The sequence below is a fragment of the Plutella xylostella genome, chromosome 4, assembly GCF_932276165.1.
Source record: "Plutella xylostella chromosome 4, ilPluXylo3.1, whole genome shotgun sequence".
Lineage (NCBI taxonomy): Eukaryota > Metazoa > Arthropoda > Insecta > Lepidoptera > Plutellidae > Plutella > Plutella xylostella.
The window spans coordinates 2,799,225-2,815,746 of NC_063984.1; the positions used below are offsets into that span (position 1 = coordinate 2,799,225).

The following is a 16,522-nucleotide window of genomic DNA, read 5'->3' on the forward strand; positions in this document are numbered from 1 at the left end:
GAATGTTGCCAGTTGCGCGTTGGTAATTTATAGTCGGAGTCTGTGAATCGCATTGAGGTTATTATTCTGCGAACACATTTGATTCTTTTTAGCGGGTTGCGCACTGACGTGATATCATCTTTACTCGCGATTGCGATATAGGAAGAGCAAGGAACTAATAGAAAGTATAGTTGATAGTTTTCATTAATAAAATGCCTCATTTATTTGTGACCTTCGTGCATCCTTCATGACGTCTCGTATCGTATTGAGTGACGTAGATTTTTAGAATGTTGCCATTATATTGAAAGCTCCCGAATAGTTAACATTTTTACATACATTTTATGTAAAATTACATATGATGAAATTAAAAGAAAAACTATCGTACGGAACTCTCAGTGCGCGAGTCAAACTCGCACTTGGCCGTTTTTCTTTGACACTTTGACCCAGTTTTATAAATATATGTTACGTCGTAACTTTGTTTCTTTTATGCCAGAACCCCTTATCCCATACTTTTAAAGCTTTAAGCTCGAGAAATACCTTCTATCTATTTTTTACTATGCGTAAAAACATTGCGCCTTCTCTTCTGATGAGTTTTTTCACATAAAGAATGACGGGCGGATTGTACCTACCAATCGACCAATAACAACCAGCCGTATGTCGTTCGCAAGCTCTTTTTAAAGATCATCATTTTGTTACTATGGGGACTAGTCTCAATTAGTTATCCCGTTATCCTTTATTATTATGTAGGTATCTATCCATTTGATTTTACACATGTTGTGGATTTTTTAAACTATTGTTTATGGTAACACAAAATAATTCAGCGAATGTCAAATTTGACAGATTGAATATTTCTGGATTTCTTTCTGCTGTGCGCGGAGTGGTTTCAGTTTCGCCGCAGTGACTATTTTATATAGATCTTTTCTTATTTCATTAGTTACTTAGTGAGTGGCTGAACAAGTACAAAAATGGCTCAGGCTTTAAAGAAATTATCCGTTCAAGTGCTGAAAAATAACAATGTGGACCAAATAATTGGATGTTCTGCGTTACGTGCCAGCAGGTTTGTTACGTTATTCACATCAATACCGGCTTTTTGTACTTGGCTTTCGTGTGACATTCAAACGATCTGAATCTATTTCAGTCAAATCTGCTGATAGAATAAATACTTCGATTGCTTGACCCTGATGAACCAACTTTTGTAGGTTAGATGGAACCATCGTAACATTGTATAGCCTACCTTCTACCCTATACCTACTTATCAACGGCATCTTGAGAGTTTCCTAGCTAGGCACAGTCATATTTTTTATTGAAATTCATTCTTGTCCATAAGTTCTTATGTATGTATATCCAGGTATACACATTAAAACCAATTATAGCTGGTATCTTACCAATTAATAACTTTTGATAAAAAGTTTTGACACCATACAAGTTTCCAATGAGAATTCTGGTATAAAAAGAAGTGTACTTAAATATTCAGGAAGAACAAATTATGAAAATGTATTTTTATCTTGTCATTATTCAGTTCACTATGTATTGTGAGTAAGCTTGCTTTAACAGAATATGCACAAAGGTTCCATTCAAGAGAGCCAGGTGCAGGCTTTTTAAAATGTTGTCTGTCTGATAAAATTCCATCTATTCCATGTTTATACTGCTATACTTTGGTGAAATAAATGAATAAAAACTAATAAATATATTCTACCCTATTCTATTCTAAACACAGCACATGGTGGTGCAATGTGGAGATGGGCCCCCCTGACGTGATCCTCGGCATCTCCGAGGCGTACAAAAAGGACACAAATGAGAAGAAAGTCAACCTCGGTGTCGGAGCCTACAGAGATGACAACGGCAAACCTTTCATACTGCCATCTGTTCAAAAGGTTAGTTGCCTATAATATCATTTCAAGTAAATATATGAGTAAAATGAAAAAAAAACTATCTCATAAAAATTACCACTCTTCAAAAGGCACAGACATAAAGTCTGTGGAGTGATAATCATTTATTAAATAGTAATTTGAGCTATTTTCATAATATTAAAATATTTTGTGATGTTATATCATATTCAGCAGCCAAAATAGTAGCAGTATATATATGTTAATTTATTAAAAAACCTTTATAATTTTTTTTTATCACAAAATGAAATCATATACCACAATTTTGTTCAACTTCCATGATTCATAAAACTGAGACAGTGGTTAGTGACAAGCATGCAATAGTGATAGATGCTAATAGATCACAGTTTACAATAACTAACCTAGTCAATTGGTTACAAGGTTGAGTAATAATTACATATAAGGCTTGTTGCTACTGCAATCACATTGATAATGCATTTTCTCAAATGGTATAAAGATAGGAATTCATCCATTATCTTATCATTATAACAGTTGTAAATAAATAGGAGCTTTATCATTTGAAGTATTTAATAAAACAAAAATCGCTTTTAAGTGGTTTAGGAATGCTTTCATTTAGGGAATATCTACTCAAATATGAGAGAAGCTATAATGTAAGACAGCTTTAAAAAAATTATTTGTGTAGGTCATGTTATAGGAAAGTCAGAGACATAGATCAATATCAAGAAAGTAGAACTAAGTCAAGTATTATTACATTTCTTATATAATAATGTTATCTTTGCCATAATCTTACATTATTTATTGGTTCTAATCTTAACACTGTGTAACCAAGTCGATAACATAGATACTTAACCTTGAACTATAGCTGCCATGTATCTAGCTGTAGTAGGTGCATACCATACCTATGAATTAACTAGATTAATTTACTTTAAGCTTACATACAAAAATGTTTAGGTTTTCAAGTGTTCACTTTCAGTCACATTTCCTAAGTTCATGTACAGTTTGCCACGCAGACATCTGACCCATCCCCTACAATAATAAATTTTGATGGTGTCATATATCTGCAGACTGAATCTACATATAACTTTCACTCCAAACAGGCGGAAGAGGTGATCTTCAAGAAGAAGCTGAACCACGAGTATGCCCCCATCGGTGGCGAGGCGGCGTACTGCCAGGCCGTGGCCGAACTCGCCTTCGGGTGCGACAGCGCCATGCTGAAGGAGAAGAGGAACTGCACTGTGCAGGTGAGCTGGGGAATGGATTGGAGTATGAGAGAAATTCACGGTCTTATTCTTTGTACAGTAACTTTTCCCCTTTCGCAATCTTTTAAACCGTCCTTTAGACATAAATGTTACCCTTATCCTTCATAATAAATCAGTTAGTAATGCAGCATTCTAATGTATTGATTACTATTGATATTGGGTACAAAATTAAATAATTTCATACACCAGGAAGGCCCCAATCATCAATAGCCAATAACGCTTACTCTGTCCTCGTTATTCCCCATCCGACTACCAACGGCTACATTCCATATACGCGGCAGGTTAAAAACCATTTAACAGACGCATAAACAGGGCTACCAAGCGTCAGGGGCTACCAGGTCATCAACAATAATGTATTAACCCGCTTACGCTTTTAAATCCCTCGACACTTTCATTTACACTGCCCTCCCACCACCAGACTCTCTCCGGGACCGGCGCCCTCCGTCTAGGCCTCGAGTTCATCGCGAAGCACTACGCGAAGGTGCCCGAGGTCTGGATGCCGGCACCCACTTGGGGCAACCACCCGCAGATCTGCAACATGCTGAAGCTGTCCCACAAGCAGTACCGCTACTACGATGCGAAGACGCACGGGTTCGACTTGAAGGGCGCTTTGGAGGACATTTGCGTGAGTGGCTTTTGTTTTTTTATGAGGTTTTCCCGCCAGCTTCTCCCTATGGGAAATTCAGGACAAAAGAATACTATAAATAGCACATACGTGACTTACGAAATTTACTTATAGGTATATACATAAGTACCCTATATTATTAAAGCAGCTAATATATTCTAAATTGATTGAGAGTTTGATGCTTATCAATATGCTTCAAATTAGTATTGGGTTTTATTTGTGTGAACCTAATTCATCATTCTCTCTTAGATATCTATCGTGTAAATAACACAAGATTCACAAGTTTATTGATGTAATATAAGTCATAACATGTATAAGAGAGATGACGAAAACGCGATAATATTTGCGATGATAAATAAAACGGGCTTCTTCATTTGTGCCTAGTAGCCGAGAGTCTGGCTCCTATCTACGAGTACAGTTGTCATTGATAAAATACTCATATCACGCTTTTAGCTCGTGATAGGAGTTTAGGTACTTACTTATTTACACGGGGGGTCAATATGGAGTTATTGAAAACCTGCTGTGTAAATATTAAGATCATAGCATTTTGTGGATCGGCAATTGAAGAGTAGGATTTAAAAGGTGCAGTTTTAATTTTAACTGCAACATAAGATAACCAGGCATGCATTGTAAAAATGAGAATCCACAAAAAATATCTCCTAGTAATTGCTATTTTTGTTTAGGAGTAGGATTCCAATGTAATACAAAGATACCGATAAGAAATCATGAGTAGGCCTTGGGGGTCAACAAAACATCTTGTAGTCAATACGAATTACGTCAATAACACTATAAAGTTTTTACCCTTCTAAGTTTCCACGTGCAAAAATATAAACCGCCAATCAATCATTTTTATCTTCCAACATACCAATAGTATCAACTACAGATTCCAAATAAATAATCCTAGTCTAAAAATAGATCCTACACTGCATAGCAACACGAAATGTGTTATACTATACCTATGTTTCTGGGCGCAGCCACTAAGCCATCTGATAAAACCCTTTGAATCTGTTGTGTACACATTCCAGATAATAATTCTACTCTAAAAAATTATCCTACCCTGCATATAATATATCTACAACAAATGTGCGGCGTCCCTAAAAGACGATTGTTACGATGGCGGAAGTATAACGTATATTATCCATTGCAGAAAATCCCGGAAGGAGCCATCATCCTGCTGCACGCGTGCGCCCACAACCCCACCGGCGTCGACCCCAAGCCTGAGGAATGGGCGCAGCTCTCACAGGTAAGTACCTAGATTACTATAGTTTTAGCCACTTGTTTTTTTGAGCTGCCTCTGTAGAAACTTTCTGAACATAAACTGAGAAGTAAAAAAAGTAAAACATAAAGTGAGCAAAAGCATGACCGAAAGTTAGTGCATTAATGCCATTCCTAGGTGTTCCGCAATGGAGTGTCTTAAGAGTGTTTATCTACCAGAGATGTGCTAGACTACGTTCCTATGGATGGGTTTGATCAATCAATTATGTTTATTATGACATTATGTCCACATAGCATAGTAGTGATGGAAACGGATTTCTCTCACATCATCGCAGTATAGCTGCAGCATATCTCTGGTGGAAAGGCACACAACAAATGTGGGCTTTCTTATGTCCTTAGGGGCCTCAAACCTGTATGTTCCAAACTAACACTAATCACCTCGAAATAACCAGAACAGACTCAATAAGTCACTACATGACTAAACAAATTATCATAAACAAAATTCTTCGTAACTTAACCAACTACTTTCAACCCTAATCCACCCTCCCTCTCCCCCAGGCCATCAAGAACCGCAAGCTGTTCCCGTTCTTCGACATGGCGTACCAGGGCTTCGCCACCGGCGACGTGGACCACGACGCGCTGGCTGTCCGCCGGTTCGTGCAGGACGGACACCAGGTCACGCTGGCGCAGAGCTTCGCCAAGAACATGGGTGAGAAAGAAAGAAGAATCTAGCCTTAACCTAGTGCACTTTAGGTCGTAAACTAGCTAGATGTACGCGAGGAATTCATTGCGCGTGCGTGAAATGTTTACGGCGCATTCGTTGCGTGAACGCAACGTTATCGCAGCACGACTGCAACGTGTTCACTGCGCCCTCGCTCCGCTGTAAGGACGCTCGCAAGCCGCTCGTATGATACACACAACACAAACATCGTATGATATGGCTCTAAATGCGGGATCAAAGCCTGCTCCCTACGTTTTTAGTGCGCGATCGCAACGCATTCGTTGCGTGTCCGCGACGTGTTTGCTGCGCATTTGTTGAGCGACCGCAACGAATTCGCTGTGTAAATGCTGCAACGTGTGTATTATAGTGCTGTAGGAAGAAGGTCACACTCTTTAAAGACCAGCCTCACTCCGTTACTATGGCGTCCTAGTGAGGCAAGGTTCTTAGTGCAGCCCTCCGTCAAGGTCCAGGGTATGACGTGGCAGGTTTTTACTTCGAGGATTAACAAACTATGGCAAATTGTGACTAGGACACAGTGGCGGATGGTCCCCAAAATAGTCTTGTAAGAGAGCAGAGAGTGTGGGTTGTACTGTACAGACGTATACAAATGTGCATTGACTTCCATAGGATGTGAGGCAAAACTGTTGTAAGTAAACAACATTGTTACACCCTAATCAATCAAATTAGGTACTCACATTACGCGTTGGACGAAAAAACTAAAAAGTCACAGTGAGTGACCTTAAACTCTTATCTTATCACCAAGTGGCTTTATTACGTCAATAAATGTTTCTCACTGGCAACAACTCAACTAAACTAGATCCTATTATTAGAACCGAAGGTTTTATAGACGTAATGCAATGTTGCACATCACATACCTAACCAATACATAGGTAGATATTTATCTACACTGGAATGTGTTAAACATGCTAGAGCCCGGCGAAATATCAGTCCTGTGATTGGTCCATAACCTGGTCAAGCATTTAAAGCAGCCATAATGAGCAAACATAACATGCACAAATGCGTCGCTATTCAACTGTCTAGGATATCTAGAGGTCGACTTGACTCCTAACCCGATAGATACAGCACACAACTGCCACAGATTAAACTCAATTTCTTTTTAGGTCTATACGGCGAGCGTGTCGGCGCTCTAACCTTCGACTGCGGCGACGCGGAGACGGCGGCCAAGGTGATGTCGCAAGTGAAGATCATGATCCGCACCATGTACTCCAACCCGCCGCTGTACGGAGCACGCATCGTCACAGAGATACTGTCTGATGCACAGCTCAAGCAGACTTGGTAAGATTATCTGGTCTTCAAGCAACTCAAAGCAACCCACTGCCCCGAATAAGGTCTTCGCACATTATAACAACTCCACGCCAACGCGGCAGCAACTCTACTCACACTCCTTTAGTTTTTCTAGACATTTAGTTTACGATGCATAGGCCACTCGTTGTACACTACTTTATAATCATTTTTTTAAATTAAACCTTGAACATATGACACAGGGCTTAAATATCTAGCATAATATATAGCATCTATAATAAAATCTAGCATAGAGTCGAGTCGCCGGTGAGTTGTTATACCTATAGAGCGTGGTATTCGAGCGGATGAGACTGTTCGTGTGTTATTATGACCAATTATAGCATGGAGCAATCGCATTCAATGCATGCCAAGCCAAGAAACCAACCGTAGCGTAGGAATATCGTCGCACACTTCGTGTTTCTATGCTGAATGGTTAGATGAAAGTTCTATCCAACTATTACTCATTAAGGTCAACCGGGCCTGTATCTGATATTAACAAAGAGACTTTAGATAATACAGCTTCCACCTTGACTGCATATTATATAGCCGCATAACATAACTATCCCCGCAGGCTATGCGACGTGAAGCAGATGGCGGACCGTATCATCGACATGCGCCACCGGCTGCGCAGCGGCATCGAGGGCGCCGGCAACAAGCAGCAGTGGTGCCACATCACCGACCAGATCGGCATGTTCTGCTACACCGGGCTGAAGCCTGAACAGGTAAAACCTTACAGATGATACTAGCATCATGATCATAATCATTCAAACGAAATCCTCTTCTTAGGTTAGGTACATAGTGCCTCTTCCAAGGAGTGCCATAGTAGGACTCTTTCAGACTGGTCAGAGAACTACAACTGCTGTTGCTGGTTTTTTGGAAGTTAATATGAACAAACTTATAGATATACTGTGTAGAGTGCACCACCTCACCTGATTAGAGCGGCCATTTTGAACTTTCCTAGGTATCTAAATATGGCCACCACTATCAAGTATATAAATGCAGCAATGACATTTCCTAGATTATAAGTTCTAAAACCAAATATGAAAAGTAATAAGTGGTTGATTAACTTTACATATAACGCATTTATTAACGTTTTTCTTGTATTCGCAGGTTGCCAAGTTGACCAAGGACTTCCACATTTACCTGACCAAGGACGGCCGTATCTCTGTCGCCGGAATTTCGTCCAAGAACGTGAACTACGTCGCCGAAGCCATGCACAAAGTGACGTCTTCCTAAGCCACTGACTAGAATTTAATAAGACCCGAGCATAGATCCGTCAAATAGGGCTGGAGAGTTAACTAATGATTTCCTCGTTGCTGGAAATGTGTCAAATTCATTAAAATTTTCGCATTTGAACTCAAATAGCGTACCAAAATATAGTGGTACGGCTGCCGAGTCGATACATGTATTGACTAACCTATTAGATTCAGGAACGAAAGAATTGTAACTGCCGAGAGCTTAGGATTAGCGCTGGGGTCAAGTACGCCATAAAATTGTTTAAATGAACACAAACTTATTATTATTATGTACACTGTATTATGTACATTGCGCACACTCACTTTCTGAGTTGTATTTGTTTCTGTATCGACTTTTTGAGTGTTACCAAAGCAATATGTAATTTAGATCTTAAGAAAAACGTTATGAACGTCTATATTTTGGCAGAATTAAATAACAGTGAGATTTTTCGGCACATAGTGACACCTATACCTATATCTTTTTCGATTTATGTTATTTTTAAGCATTTGTAGCATTTATTTATGCATGTGTCATCTTTGTATTGAGATTTTATGCTTTTTATGATTTAATATACGTATTATGTTTATTAGTTAAAAATAAAAACATAGTTATTATATTTTTGTGTCTTATTTTTTCGTTTTACTTTATGTTAAATGAGTCATAAAAGGAAAAGTTGGGATTATGATGAAACTTTTATTGTTAAAATAAGTAGATAAAATAAACTTGATGCAAAAACACAGAAATTGTATTAACATGTTTCCAGTGATTTTCTAAGGACAAATCTACGCAAAATATTTACAGCTGACAAACGAAAGGACGTATCTACTTTACGCTTTTTGTTATCGAAAAAAAATTGATGCAGGTCAATCGTTAACATTGCCTATACAAAATTTATATTACAAAATACGAATTATTCAAAATATTTATACCTTTGAGGTTTCTTGCTTAAAAATAATTTCAAGAACACATTATCCACGTCGTGGCAACAATCTTAAACATATTGACTTGCATCGCTTACCAATTTTACTTACTTCTATACATCCTAATCTTAACCAGGTTACTTAAAACATGAGTTTCGTACAATTTTATTATTATGATACAAAATACACTAATACATTCTATAAGTCGACATTCGTCAATGATATTACAATAAAAATATATTTACAAATTTGTCATACCAACATTACAACTACAAATGGCACTATTTCTTTAGAGTGCACCTCGATGCAAGAAATATGTACCAAATTACGCCTCGTCAGAATGTCACGCAACTAAAGTTGCATCAACTTTGCCTTAACTACCTACTCATTCACATAACATTTCACTACAACCGACCCGTTGGAGGAACGCGCTTATTATAGCTAAGAGATGTTGCATCCGTCTCTTTCTAGGGCGTACATTGAGCATTACAATCTTACTGAGAGAGCAAGCTAGCGTATTGTACCCTCTGCCCTATTTGGAACACAAAATAAGACACTCATTGCACTACTACAAACTACCTTACTTCGACACAAACAAAAAGGTACATTATAACTAAACAAACACCTAAAGTAACGTACTATAAATCACATCTGATAAACACTTGCATTTCCAATTTAGAAGATTAGCCATATTGCTTCGATTATACATCTTTTTATTTTTTGTTGTTTTAATATATTGCTGCTTTTTAATGTTTAAAAGATGGTCAAGATAAGCGCGATATTACGAATGATAACCAATACTGTGCACGGATCTAGTTCCAAAAATATTTTGAATCAGTCTTTATTTAATGCATTATTCACTAAAAGAAGTTGTTTAAATATGTAAATACATACTAACATTAGAACAGAAAGAAGTAATTATTATATTACAAAATATAACAGAAGTTATTAACGAGAAACATGGATATGTTATTTATAGTTATTATAAATATATTATGGGCAATTGCATGTACAAATAAAATGCTACCAGAAATAATATAACAGAAAAGTTCCTAACATTTGTAACAACACCAAACATACTGTAACTCAATTCATTTACCACCACTGAACCGTAAATAATATATGAAACTTAAAAATAGTATAAGTTTGTGCGATACAAAAATATGACCTTATACTTAGTTACTGACTGAGGTTAAACTACTGGGTGCCTATTTCTGTACATATCAAATGTTATGATTATAAGGAATATAATACATTATGTATTGTTGTGTACTTGTCTTTTAAATAATAGTTGAACATTAATGTTACTAATAGGACATACTCAACCTTGTTAACCATTCTAATAAGACAGATTTACCTATACACATCAATAATTTTGATTATTTGTGGAAACTGTTTTAAGAATTAGAAACGGTAGGAGAATGTTTATGGTTTCTGATAAAAGAAATGGTTACATTACCATACATAACAGAAGTTTGAAACGGTATTTTAAAGGTTGTAACCTTATTTAACAGCTAAACAAATGAAATAACACTACCTACATATTAATAGGTACGACTTATTATTATTGAATAAACATCTACTGTAACGTAGATTCCCTTTATCCCTAAATGAGATGATGGTCGTCAAAAACTGTATTGCTACAAATTGTCAACGTAGTATTTCATGAAATAAACCTGTCGTGCTTGGAGAAAATGATTTAGGTAATTACCAACCAAATAATAAATTACACACACAGTGACACGCGAATGTCCGCGCGTTGGGCGCCATTTTGAAACTTACACTATAGCACTTATTGCTCATGGTTTAGTGGTCGGGGAGCTGTCACTTACAGTCTGTGAGTCTGTGGACGCCTGCGAGTCATCAGCCAATAGCCGACTGAGCTGCTCGTCCAATGAGGGCCCGGCGCGCCGCGGCTCCTCGTCCCCAGCCATCATACCTTCATCCAAATACGAAAACGCATCCAAATTAATATCCGACGAGCTTATCGCTGTACTGTATATATCTATCCTTTTCAACTGAGATTTCGCCACTTTCTCCGTGAGTTTTTCCTTGGCTTTGTTGAGAGCTTCCGATTCTAGCGAGTGGTCACATTTGGTGTCGTCTTTAGCCTTCTCTTTGGACTTGAGTGCGAAGGAGGAGTCGTTGCTGGAGGAGCCCTCGTCCTGCAGTTGGCTGAGCAGCGTCCGCGTCGCGTGCGAGAGGCCGCTCGCCGTCTCGTAGATCACTTGACTTGATGTTACACCTGAAAATATCATGAGATGCTTTAAACTTGTACAATGGATGAAATAGAATAATAATTTTACATACTCATGTTATTTAAAGTAGCAACTTACCTAGAGGTATCGTCGCCGCCATGCTTGTTGTATGTTTACTTTTAGCTTTTTGACTCTCCCCAATGTAGTCTGAGTCACTATCGCTGGACATGCCCAAGTCTAAATGCAGGGAGTTCAGTTTATCGTCATCTTTGCCTTTCCTCGTCACAGTTTCCAGCTCCATTTCCCAGTCCGTGACACTCGACGAGTCCTTCGCTCCCTCTTGGTCTTTACTAAAATTCGCTTTAGAATCTTCCTTAACAATACTAGGTATAGCCGTTTCGGGGGCAATATCTCCTATACTTTCGGCCGTCGAGTCTAAACTGCTCGCGTTGCACGTTTCATCTGTGATTTGCGTGTCGAATAGCACCGGCGTGTCTTCCGTTATTTTGGGAGTTTCCTTTTTGTCTGTGTCGGAGAGTCGGGGCGGGTTGGTGGCGCGGCTGTCGAGGATCTCGGACATGGTGGTGGTGCGGGCCGCCTGGTCGTTGTTGAGCTCCAGCACGATCACGTTGCCGGCGCCCTTCGCGTCCGCCTGCTCCTGCTTCGCCTGCAGCAGCTGGTTCACGTTCTTGCCCATGATGATCTTGGACATATCGTTGCCATTCTTGGTGAATGATAATGCTTTGCCTATAGTTGCGCCTTTTTGTACTACGATGACGTTGCCTTTCGCGCTGGCAGGTCGGACGATGGGTTTGGATGTCTTCGGCGTGCTGAGCGGAGTGAGGCCTTTTACAGGGACGATGTCGGCCATGTTGGCGGTCTTGATGGGCTCCACGCTGACCACCTTGGGTGGTGTGGGGTGCGCGGAGCCGCGGCCGGCCACCACGGTGACGGGGCTGGGCCGCGCGGCGGGGGGGGCGGGGGCGGGGGCGGCGGGCGCGCTCACCGGCAGCAGCCGCATCGCCGTCGGCATGCCCTTGAACTGTATGAGCGGCAGCTGTTGACCGTCTGGACCCGGTTTCGTCCGCGCCCTCGCCGGCACTACCACCATTTTCTGGCCAGACTTAGGATTTAATAGGAAGGTTTTGGCCGCCGACACCTTGATGTCGGTGGCGGGGATGCCCTTGGCCGTGATGGTCTCGCCGACCCGCGGCGACACGCTGCTGCGGCTCACGGTCGAGCTCGGCGTCGACACTGACGACGACATCACTATCTTAGAGTTGGCTATGCTCTGGTCTGGAGGCTTGGAGACCACTATCATCTTGTCGGTGACGGCGACGGGTGAGTGCGTAGGCTTGCCGACGGGGCCGATCACCTTGGTCGCCACTAGCTTGCTCGGCGTACCAATGTGTTTGTGCGCCGAGTTGGTGAGCACCACAGGACGGTTCGAGAGCACTTTGATGTTCTCGTTCGGTTTTTGTAGTATTTTGACATCGGTCATTTGTATTTTTTTGTCGGCCGGTATGTGGTCGCCTCGTTTCTTGATGATGAGTTGGCAGGGTTTCCCGGAGGCGGCGTGCTTGATGGGCGGCGGCGGGGCGGGGTGCGGGGCGAGGTGCGGCGCGGGGTCGGGGGGGGCGGACAGCTCGGGGGGCGCGGGGGCGGCGGCGCCGGCGCTCAGCTCCGGCTGCTCGTCCTTGCACACTCCTATCAGCGACTTCGCGTAGCTCGCTTGGAAACTATTTGGTGCTGCTTGCAGCTCCATCTTTAGCGCCGCTGGGAACTGTTTGCTTGGACTACTAGTTACTATCTCTTTTCTGGCTGCCTTCTTCATTTGTGCTTTGGAGACGACGATCTTGCCAGGGTGCTTCTGCCGCGGCGCGCGTTGCTTGTTTTGTCCGCGTTTCTGCGGCTGGCCCGAGTTCGATTTGCTTGTTGACACTTTGCTCACTTGGTTGTATGAGTGCTTCGACTGACCTGATGGTTTATCTGCAAGGAATTATCAACGGTGAATATTTACTTTGAAGTGTTATGCAAGGAAACATATATTTTATTAATTTGATATATGTTTAACAACTTAATGGAACATGCTGTATACTAACTTGTGGCAGGCTGTGAAAACTTAGAATACAGTTGTGATAGGTTGAGATATTTCTGGCTGGTGTTGGGTGTGATGTTGCGGACGTTCTTCACGGGTGGAGGACTGTCATCCGGGATGGATCCAGTTTCTGGAACCTTCCTCTTGCGACTCAACTGTTCCTCCTCCCAGATCTAAAAATTAAATAAAGTTTGAGCAATTATTATTAAAAGTAGCTTATTTTTTATTTATTTTTGTAGTCACTGTAACATGCACTCGGTCTTGAGTGACCATAAGCAGTTGTTTGGAGTGTGTTTATGACAATAGTAGCTTAATAAATATAACTTTATTCACAAATTTTATAATTAGAATACTAAAAAGATTAATTAGACAATAACCTTAATGGCTTGATCCTCCATAGCAACAGGTGGGTACACAATTTCTTCTTTAAGTGGGCTTTCCACCGTCTCATCAATTTCCATGTCATCATCATTAGTATTGGTTTCCTCTTGTTTCTTCTCAGACAGTTTTTCCAACCTCTCCTTGTTTTCTGCTACGAAGGCCTCGGCAGCCTTATCCGCAATCTCTGTGTACATAGTTTGCGGTATTCCCCGAGGCATGAGAGGTATCCTCCTTCTGCCTTCGCAAATCCATCCCAGTCCAGTGTTTGGTCCAGCAAGCCTAAAACAATGTTCATTAGAATACCAAGGTTTAAGTGAAAATTACAGCTACTAGAAATTCATTGAATTAACACTGAAGCTTAAATGAAATATCAATCTTATGTATAGTTATTTAAATTTTATACTATAAACTATGAAATAATATAAAAAAAGCTATTTACAACCAAAATTAATTATGTGTGTGTTTTTATTTTAAAATATTTGTATAAAGACTCCTCTGAATGCATTTAGTAAGGTATGTCATTCTTTATGATACTATCTATGAGGCCAAGAAATTTCAAAATTTACTAATAACCACAGTATAACTTTTTCAAGAAAAAAGTACAAAAAATGAAGCCAACATAACTGCATAAAACTAGAGTAAAATATGGATTGAAGCAATCTGTACAAGAAACTAACCTTTTCTCACTGTGCTTTCAGCCATCTTTGCTTGAAGTACTAACACATGCACTTGATTTTAAAAATAAATCAACAAGTCTAGTAAATTTATATGAGTAAAAAAGTTAAATCCAAACTTACTGTTCTGCAATGGTAGCTAATAACTCGTCATTGGCCACTCGGCGTGCCTCGGCGCTGTGCCGATCATTGCTTATATGCAAAACGGCGCGCAGTTCCTCCAATATCTTTTTTCTGTTGTCCTCCAATGCCCCTTGTGCTCTAAACACATCGATCATATTCGAATATGCTTCCAATTCTGGAAATAATATAAAGCATGTCTTAGGCCATATGAATATTATTATAGTTAAGGCAAATAATAACAACGCTAGGATAAAATTCGTCTAAGAAAAGCAGAGGAGGGAAAATGCAAGCCATTAGGACTAATTTTATACCAAGTCTCCGAAGCGTCCTTCGACAGTCGTCGCGTGTTAAATTTAGGAGCGTAGGCCACATTTTTAAGCTTCTTTAAGACGCATGAATATAATTCACTGTTTATAGTAGATTTGAATCATAATTTCTCAAATATTCAATTGGCAAATATCCATACTGTTTACTTCAAAAACGACAATTCGTTCTTTCGTTTTGACACTTTTGTGAGGCTTGCGTCTTGTCTATGATTTTTGATAATACCAGCCTAACTATGAATAGAATTGGCTACATCTAAAAATAAATCAGCATAAAACGATACTCGAATCGTTTCGTGCGCATGCATTCTTAAGTATGTATAAAATTATTAAGTTTAATTTGAATAAAGTAGGTGATCTCACAGGAGTAACAAAAAAAAAATTGTACATCCACACAGGACAGAATGTTGTAGATGTGGCGTTCATTACGAAAAGCAGAAAAGTAACTGACTTTTAAGTGATGATTATCGTAATAGATTTAGGTTATTATCATGGCGTTAAGTTTAACCCAGTTAGTTATTCATAAAAAGTTATTGAACTTTTTAGCCATTGAACTGTTTTGTCACTCACTGTCAAGATATTTGATAGAAATTTGAAGGAGAGAACCTTACGAACAATAAGTTAGACAGTGAGGCATACAGGGTGTTGCAAAAAGGATATACTAAGCCGAAAGGGGGTGACTCAGGGGGTCATTCTGACAAGCTTTTGTCCTGCGACTTTTGGAAATTCGCCAAAAACTGGCTCCTCCAAAGTAAAAAGTTACGTGACCATAAAATTTTCTATGGAGAATTGAAAATGTTTCACCTGTATAGTAAAAAAAGCGGATAGGGAACGGTCAATTTATAAGGAGTCTTTTGCCCAGCAGTGGAACACTACACAGGCTACTTAAAAACAGAGGAGTATAATAAATATTAATGTGAGTAAATTGAGTAACGATAGTCCAAACACTATGTTATCAAATCGGTTTCTCCAATTCTCTCATCATTTCAACGCTTGAGTAATAATATTGCAGTACAATACAGATCCCAGCAGTAGCGGGAATAAAGAAGAAGAAAACAGATCTTAGTAAGGATATATTATTTACCATGAGATATTTTTAAAGCATAATAATTATATTCACCCGTTTTTTTACGAGACGACCGACGAACGGTTTTTCAAGTCTTATATTTTTGCTAAGAGTGTGGCAAATATGTTTGGTATGGTAATACTAATGTAGACATAAACTAATCATAGACAATATAGCGTGGTAGAGTAACCTAAATGTGTTTTTGAAGTGTGTTACAGTCTATAACAAATCCTTTTTATTTTATTTTAAATGCATTTTTGTTATTATACTTTAATGTGTTATTATATTAACAAATTAGGTAATCTGAAACAAAACCCCAGGAAAAACAAGCTTGTGTTGCATTCGAAGCGAGACTTATTATTCTGAGATCTAGTAGAAGTTAAAATATTCTGAGTTTCCGAGCATAAACAAGACAAACATTCGATAGATTTTAGTGATGTCTTATTATAATTATTATCGAGTATTCTTGAAATTAACTCATTTCAGTTCTGTAAATATTCTAAGTATACCTGCATATTGTAAGGTATATTATAATAATTGATATTTAATAAATAT

General features: G+C 39.4%; 2 protein-coding genes across 2 annotated transcripts; one reads left to right on the forward strand and one right to left on the reverse strand.

Annotated features, from left to right (window-relative positions):
• The first annotated feature begins 828 nt into the window (after positions 1–828).
• LOC105386918 (aspartate aminotransferase, mitochondrial) lies at positions 829–8,800 on the forward strand. The gene is made up of 9 exons (XM_048632350.1): positions 829–1,036; positions 1,697–1,853; positions 2,924–3,067; positions 3,504–3,710; positions 4,858–4,953; positions 5,484–5,634; positions 6,768–6,942; positions 7,520–7,670; positions 8,059–8,800. The coding sequence occupies exons 1-9, from the start codon at positions 945–947 to the stop codon at positions 8,182–8,184; spliced, it is 1,299 nt and encodes a 432-aa protein (XP_048488307.1). The 5' UTR covers positions 829–944; the 3' UTR covers positions 8,185–8,800.
• Positions 8,801–8,863: 63 nt separating this feature from the next.
• Positions 8,864–15,109, reverse strand: LOC105386916 (BRCA2-interacting transcriptional repressor EMSY). The gene is made up of 6 exons (XM_038120790.2): positions 14,890–15,109; positions 14,579–14,753; positions 13,778–14,060; positions 13,405–13,573; positions 11,441–13,291; positions 8,864–11,349 (listed from the first exon to the last, which is right to left on the reverse strand). The coding sequence occupies exons 1-6, from the start codon at positions 14,948–14,950 to the stop codon at positions 10,904–10,906; spliced, it is 2,985 nt and encodes a 994-aa protein (XP_037976718.2). The 5' UTR covers positions 14,951–15,109; the 3' UTR covers positions 8,864–10,903.
• Positions 15,110–16,522: the final 1,413 nt, after the last annotated feature.